Source organism: Nelumbo nucifera, chromosome 2 (genome assembly GCF_055504915.1).
Source record: "Nelumbo nucifera cultivar China Antique chromosome 2, China Antique-T2T, whole genome shotgun sequence".
Classification (NCBI taxonomy): Eukaryota; Viridiplantae; Streptophyta; class Magnoliopsida; order Proteales; family Nelumbonaceae; genus Nelumbo; species Nelumbo nucifera.
The window spans coordinates 111,867,478-111,875,335 of record NC_142650.1 but is presented as its reverse complement, the minus strand read 5'-3'; the positions used below and the strand labels follow the sequence as shown (position 1 = coordinate 111,875,335).

Genomic DNA, 7,858 nt, shown 5'->3' with positions numbered 1-7,858 from the left:
CATGAAGGTTAATTAATTTGGTAACCGATGCTGCAGCAAGGTCGGGGTTGATAAAGAGTTTTTTTGTCACTACAAGAACCCTACAGGATACTGATGCACAGAGATGCCCAACATTAAGTGCTCACAAGTGATTGAAATTACCTTGGTTTTTCAGAAAACACATAAAACAGAATAATAAAAAAGAATGTGAAACAATAGAAGAAAATCAGGTTGGAGGGGAATTCTAGGGAGTAGACTTAACCAATTCTTTCTTAATTGGTAATTATAAGCGATAGACACTTAAGGAATTTGAGGGTACATACCCAGCAAATCACATTCAAAGAGAATACAATCCGAGATGTACTGACGAATTCTGAATTTTCTTTTCTTCTGAGAAATCCTGACCTCTGGTTAATTCCATTTCACCAAACTGAATTCTTATTTGGAGCAACGAAATAATACTTTCTCAAAAAAAAAAAAGAAAAGAAAAAAACTTAATCTACAAGGATGAAGTAGGAGAAATGTATTTCTCAAGTGTATTTTGGTACCACATCATCATATATAATTGTTAATTAATAAGAAAAAGATAACATTTTGTCGAACTATGAGACTTGAGTTGGAATAATAAGTGATCTGTAATCTATATATTTAAAAAGCTAAAATATTTATCCAAACAACACTAAGTTAAAATTTGTGGATATTGTCCGTAACAAAGTAGTAAGTAGAGGTAATACAAACATCAATTAGATAAAACCAAACTCGTCGCCAATAGGGGTTTATGTAGAAGACTACCACCAAACCCAACAACACTGTTATATAAGAAGCTATAAAGCTTACAACAAAGGTGTCCATGTCCATGTCCATGCCATCAGGAGCTGTTTGCATAGATGGTGGTGCCTTGGAACTGTTTGTGCAATTATTCTTCTTTAAGGGTTCTCCACAAAGAAGAGGGTTGCCCTCATAGCTACTTTCTCCGAATGTTGCAAATTGTCCTTTTCTCTCTGGAGTCCTTCCGGATAGGTTGTTATGAGCCACATTGAAATTTGACAAAGAGCTTAGCTCAATCATCTGAGGAGGGATCATTCCCGTCAAATTGTTGTAGGAAAGGTCCAAACTCTCTATTTTTCTCAGATTTGAAAAGCTTGGTGGGATTTGCCCATTTAAATAGTTGTGCGACAGGTTCAATGCATGAATATCACTTAAATCTCCAATTTCAGGTGGGATATTGCCTACTAATTTGTTGCAAGAGAGATCAATTCCAGACATGAGCTCAAGATCAACACCCTTGTAAGTTTCGTACCGGAATTTTGTTGTGAACTCCACTTCTAGTTCCACTATGACGTCTTCAACATCCGCATCATTTTCAAATCCAAATCCAAAAAGCATACTTTTATATGAATATAACGCACCATATCCGATTCCAAAAAGCTTAACTTCTGAATTTCTTCCATTTGAGTTTGATTCTCCTTTAAATGTGATGTTATTTAAGCAAGAAGGTATCGAACCTGAGAGAAAGTTGTGAGAGAAATCCATTATGCTGAGATTTTTCAACTGGCACAATTGAACTGGAATTTGACCTTCAAATTGATTCCCTTTCAAAAGAATGGCATTTAGAGATGAAAGTCCACCAATCCATTCTGGAATTCCACCATTTAAGTGGTTATCCCTAATGTCCAATGTCACCAAGGAAGTGTTGTTTGAGAATGCATTCGTCATTGGTCCTTCCAACCTATTTTTCTGAAGATGCACATGCTCCAAATCTTGTGGGCTAAAGCAAGAAGGAATCGAGCCCTGGATATCGTTTTCAGAGAGATCCAAATATCTGAGACGATGTAGTTGACAAAACTCACTTGGAATTGATCCTTCAAGATGATTATTACGCATAACAAGAGACTCAAGACTTGATAAATTTCCCAACCATCTAGGTAGTGGACCGGATATGTTGTTATGACTGATATCTAATTCAGACAAATAATTAGAACCATCCAACAAGCTATCTGGAAGATTTCCGCCAAAGAGATTGTGATCCAGGTATAACGACCTCAACCGAATTAGGTTTGTAAAGATTGTAGGAAGTATTTTTCCATACAAATTATTGCACGATAACTTAAGAAACACTAAGTTGGAGCACCCCGTGACCAAGTGCTCTGGAATTTGACCTGATAAATTATTATTGGAAAGATCCAGAATCTGTAAAGATTTCATATTACCGATTGATGGGGGAATTTTTCCTTCAAAACAATTTTGTGATAGCTTTAAGGCTATCAAATTTGGAAAGACTACATCGATATTTGTTGGGATTGAACCGGAGAAGTTATTGTTAGAAAGGATCAAAACAGACAAATTTACACAAGGATGAGGAGGAAGAACAAGAGGGCCTGTAAAGGAGTTATTCATTAGATTTAGGCTTTGCAATTTGGTATTGTTTTCTAGCAACCAAATGGGAAATTCCTCCCTTAAATTGTTGCTAGAGAGTTGAACTACTCTCAACTCATGCTGGTAGTAGAGGAAACTCGGAAAAGCACCATTTTTGAATGTGAAGCCTGATAAGGCAAGAGACTTCAATTGGAAGGATGGAACTCAGGTTGGATAGTCGTCGGCCTCAACTATTAGCCCGTTATCTTCACATTCAAATGAGTCAAATTTGGAAAGGTTAGTGAAGGAATGAAATGAAAACGAACCTTGGAAGCGGTTATGTGAAAGAGAAAGGTATTCAAGAGAAGTGAGGCCAGCAATGAATGATGTGTCAAAGATTCCTTCAAATTGATTGTGAGAAAGATCCAATGCGCGAAGGGATGTGAGGTTTCCTAAACAATGGTTGAGACTACCCACGAAATCGTTGCCACTAAGATTCAACTCCTGAAGGTTCCTTAGTTTGCACAACCCTGCATGGTGATTCAAAGCATATATATGTAATTAGAGAGAGCATAAGAAATGACACAAAATAGATCAAAAGATTTTTGATTTGCCAATAATTAACTTACCTTTATGTGGTAGTTGAGTGCCATTGAGTCCAATAGCTGAAGCAATTGATAAGAACTTGAGAGAAATCATTCCCCCCATGTTCTCGAGAAATTTGTTGTTGAGCGTACAATGAGATAAATCTAATAGCTCCAACTCTATAAAGCAAAAAAAATGAAAAATATTAATTTAAAAATTTGTTGTTGAATAAGACTGTACTATCTCCAAGCAATTATATATTAATAAATCTACAATTAACATACCTTCACTGGTAATTGATCCACTCGTCAATGGATTTCCATGGAGATACAATTTCTTAATTACCGGTGCAAGCAGGCCAATATACTGTATAATCGTTGTGTTAAAATTGTTGGCTTCTAAATGTATTTCCTCCAACTTGTTAAACCTTTTGAGGTCTGAAATAAAAGCAGAAAACGTCAACGCAAACTACAACCCGAAGTAATCTCTAGTTGTTGAAACGGGCCCCGCCTTACACCAGCTGAGACCATGATAGACGACCTTCTGTGTACAGACCAAATCAACACAGCCTTTGGCATGCATCAACTTTGTGTTGATTGAATTCATTCCAACTCAAATCCAACCTTTGCAAGTTCTCGAGCCCAGTTAATTCTACAAATTATTCATCAAATTTGATATTAATATTAAAAAAGAAAATTAAAGTTGATTAAGAAATAGACACTTGAGGAATTTGAGGGTACGTACCCAGAAAATCACATTCAAAGAGAATACGATCCGAGATATACTGATGAATTCTAAGTTTTCTTTTCTTTTGAGAAATCCCAACCTCTGGTTAATTCCATTTCACCAAAATGAATTCTTATTTGGAGCAATGAAATAATATTTTCTCAAAAAAAAAGAAAAAAACTGAATATACAATTGTTAATTAATAAGAAAAAGATAACAGTTTGTGGATATTGTCCGCAACAAAGTAGTAAATAGAGGTAATAAAAACATCAATTAGATAAAACCAAACTCGTCGCCAATAGGGGTTTATGTAGAAGACTGTCACCAAACCCAACAAATATCTGAGACGATGTAGTTGACAAAACTCACTTGGAATTGATCCTTCAAGATGATTATTACGCATAACAAGAGACTCAAGACTTGATAAATTTCCCAACCATCTAGGTAGTGGACCGGATATGTTGTTATGACTGATATCTAATTCAGACAAATAATTAGAACCATCCAACAAGCTATCTGGAAGATTTCCGCCAAAGAGATTGTGATCCAGGTATAACGACCTCAACCGAATTAGGTTTGTAAAGATTGTAGGAAGTATTTTTCCATACAAATTATTGCACGATAACTTAAGAAACACTAAGTTGGAGCACCCCGTGACCAAGTTCTCTGGAATTTGACCTGATAAATTATTATTGGAAAGATCCAGAATCTGTAAAGATTTCATATTACCGATTGATGGGGGAATTTTTCCTTCAAAACAATTTTGTGATAGCTTTAAGGCTATCAAATTTGGAAAGACTACATCGATATTTGTTGGGATTGAACCGGAGAAGTTATTGTTAGAAAGGATCAAAACAGACAAATTTACACAAGGATGAGGAGGAAGAACAAGAGGGCCTGTAAAGGAGTTATTCATTAGATTTAGGCTTTGCAATTTGGTATTGTTTTCTAGCAACCAAATGGGAAATTCCTCCCTTAAATTGTTGCTAGAGAGTTGAACTACTCTCAACTCATGCTGGTAGTAGAGGAAACTCGGAAATGCACCATTTTTTAATGTGAAGCCTGATAAGGCAAGAGACTTCAATTGGAAGGATGGAACCCAGGTTGGATAGTCGTCGGCCTCAACTATTAGCCCATTATTTTCACATTCAAATGAGTCAAGTTTGGAAAGGTTAGCGAAGGAATGAAATGAAAATGAACCTTGGAAGCGATTATGTGAAAAAGAAAGGTATTCAAGAGAAGTGAGTCCAACAATGAATGATGTGTCAAAGCTTCCTTCAAATTGATTGTAAGAAATATCCAATGCGTGAAGGGATGTGAGGTTTCCTAAACAATGGTTGAGACTACCCACGAAATCGTTGCCACTAAGATCCAACTCCCGAAGGTTCCTTAGTTTGCACAACCCTGCATGGTGATTCAAAGCATATATATGTAAGAAGAAATTGGCCTTGGGTGCATCCTCCTTTGGTAAAGAGCAGTGCTAAAATATAATCCTTAAGTTATTTGATTGGTATTTGCTTAATTACTAAAATTGCACATGCACCATTCTAATTTGTAAGAGTCTACCACCAAAATTCTAACTTCTGTAAGTATAAAACTAAAAGACTATACAATACAATATCAACTTTTGCAATTATATATTAATGAATCTACAATTAACATACCTTCACGGGTAATTGATCCACTCATCAATGGATTATACAGTGTATTGGTGCAAGCAGGCCAATATACTGTATAATCGTTGTGTTAAAATTGTTGGCATCTAAATGTATTTCCTCCAACTTGTTAAACCTTTTGAGGTCTGAAATAAAAGCAGAAAACGTCAACGCAAACTACAACCCGAAGTAATCTCTAGTTGTTGAAACGGGCCCCGCCTTACACCAGCTGAGACCATGATAGACGACCTTCTGTGTACAGACCAAATCAACACAGCCTTTGGCATGCATCAACTTTGTGTTTATCACACACGTTACGTAATACGTACCTTGGATCGGTGGAGTCTGATTGAATTTATTATCACTCAAATCCAACCTTTGCAAGTTCTCGAGCCCAGTTAATTCTACAAATTATTCATCAAATTTGATAGTAATATTAACAAAGAAAATTAAAGTTGATTAAGAAATAGATAATCCAACTACTTAGAAATTCGTGAGAGATTTGAAGGCTTATATACCTTGGATTGCTAGAGTGCCGGTGAACTCATTACTACTCAAATCTAACATTTGCAAGTTGTTTAGATCACTTAATTCTGACAAAAAAAAGAAAACACCAAATATAAATAAAAATGATAATTATATTGTAACAAAAGTAGTAATCAAGAGAGACAAATTGTGTATTTGCATTGGTACGTAGAGAAAATTAGGGAAGGAACGCAAAGAAGATTGTACGTACCATTTGCAGGAAATGTCCCGTTTAGATGGTTATATCTAATGGAAAGAGACTTGAGGGATTTGAGGGCAATCAAGGAGGTAAAAATAGTGTTGGTGAAATGATTTTCACTCAGATCCAGAACTTGTAGACTTTTGAAGCCTGAAAGAGTTATATATATATATGTAAATGAAAAAACATACATCAAGAATTAAAAGCAATCCGTCCAAATTGATTTTGGACTGGACGGAGTCCAATTCAAAACCGATCCATTGATACTCTTAGTTGTCTAGTTTACAAACCATGGGCTGGATTAATTGGAATTTCGTTGACCATGATGAATGATGCAACATCACTAAATGGATGCATGGCCAATATCATGAGTGGAGTCAAAGAAGCTTAATTACGTAATTATTGGTGGAGCAATGTCATAATTGAAACTATTGTAACACCAATCCAACACTTGCAACCACCTACTTCTACAAATTATTAATGAATGTTGGGAGTAATGTGTGATGGGGCCCATGGGACGGCAAAAGAGCTTTTGTACGTACCTTGGATTGCTTGAACACTACCATCGAATCCATTATAACTCAAATCCAACATTTGCAAGTTCTCCAGACCGGCAAGTTCTGCACATCATTAATCATTAATGAAAGTTGAGAGTATAATTATATATATAAAGATAATATATGTGCCTCATCTGAATTCAATATACCTTCAGCAGGAAAGTTCCCTTCCAATTTGTTCCAACGGAGAGACAGATTCTTGAGGGATTTGAGGGCACCCAAAGACGGCAGGATGCGGTTGTTGAAATAGTTTTCACTCAAGTCGAGAACCTCCAGCCTCTTTAATCTACCCAACGGTTCCAGCCCTGCAATAAGAATAAATACATCCATCCATCTCGCTCTCAACGGCTGGATATTACTTATGGGCTTGTGTTGACAGTCATGGTTTAATTGAAAAACATTATAAAACAAATTGCAGTTTTCTTAATTAATTAGCAATACCTTCATTGTCTGCCAAACCTCCAAACCCGTTGTCAGATAAGTCAATATGTTGAAGCTCTTGAAAGGGAAGAAACAAGCTGGCATTTAAAAGCCAAATTGGTAGATGAACATCATTATCATATGCCCGACTTCTGGTAAAATTGAGAGAGAGTTGGATGATCCGGCCAGTGGTGAGATTACATTGAACTCTCTCCCAGGAACAACAATCATCATTATCATCGTCCTCAACCCAAGATGGGAGACGGCCGGAAGAAGTATCATCATCATCAGTCCATGGAACAGAAGCCTTGAAAGCTAAAAGAGCCATCTTCTCCTGCTCCAAACATGCCATTGATTCATGATGATGATGATGAAACTGATGAAGCAGCAGCATAACAATAAGCCATGCCCGTAATGTTCTCATCCTCAAAGCCCACTCCATGATTTTGAGAAATGGATGGATTTCCCCTGTTTCAGCTTTCTAACTCCCCTCTCCTATATATAGCTAGCTGTAATTAGAGCAAAATAAATAATAATCGTTGTGGATAGACGTAAGTCCCACGCTTTAGCAATATATGGTCATGATTGTAAAATGAAAAGTCGTAGTTATTTTAGATGACTTGGAACCAGGGACTCGTCAACGGTCCATATATGTATGACTTATGACATTAACCATGTCGTTACTCGTTAAAGTTCGATTCTTTCTTCCGCTCCGCTTATAGGCCGGCAACATTTTGGAGGGAGTAATTAGGCTTTTGGAATGTTTTTTCATGTTTATAAGCTTCATTTCATGAGCGTGGTCCAACTGATTTACTAAAACACCACTTATAATTTCCAACTGATTTAATCAATCCTCA

General features: G+C 36.4%; 1 protein-coding gene across 1 annotated transcript; it reads right to left on the bottom strand.

Annotated features, from left to right (window-relative positions):
* Positions 1-595: 595 nt before the first annotated feature.
* On the bottom strand, positions 596-7,531 carry LOC148802817 (uncharacterized). The gene is made up of 12 exons (XM_088897995.1): positions 7,023-7,531; positions 6,731-6,886; positions 6,567-6,644; positions 6,037-6,174; positions 5,819-5,893; positions 5,630-5,704; positions 5,361-5,446; positions 3,859-5,107; positions 3,204-3,356; positions 2,964-3,098; positions 2,661-2,864; positions 596-2,558 (listed from the first exon to the last, which is right to left on the bottom strand). Exons 1-12 carry the CDS (start codon positions 7,441-7,443, stop codon positions 664-666), a joined length of 4,665 nt encoding a protein of 1,554 aa, XP_088754121.1. The 5' UTR covers positions 7,444-7,531; the 3' UTR covers positions 596-663.
* Positions 7,532-7,858: the final 327 nt, after the last annotated feature.

Bases quoted from the DNA above. Each gene is read 5' to 3' on its own strand.
- LOC148802817 (XM_088897995.1), bottom strand. From the start codon at position 7,443: ATGGAGTGGGCTTTGAGGATGAGAACATTACGGGCATGGCTTATTGTT. The intron at 6,645-6,730 runs GTATATTGAATT...AATGATGTGCAG, and splicing joins AGGGAACTTTCCTGCTGAAG to AACTTGCCGGTCTGGAGAAC. The intron at 5,447-5,629 runs GTACGTATTACG...CTTTTATTTCAG, and splicing joins TCAGACTCCACCGATCCAAG to ACCTCAAAAGGTTTAACAAG.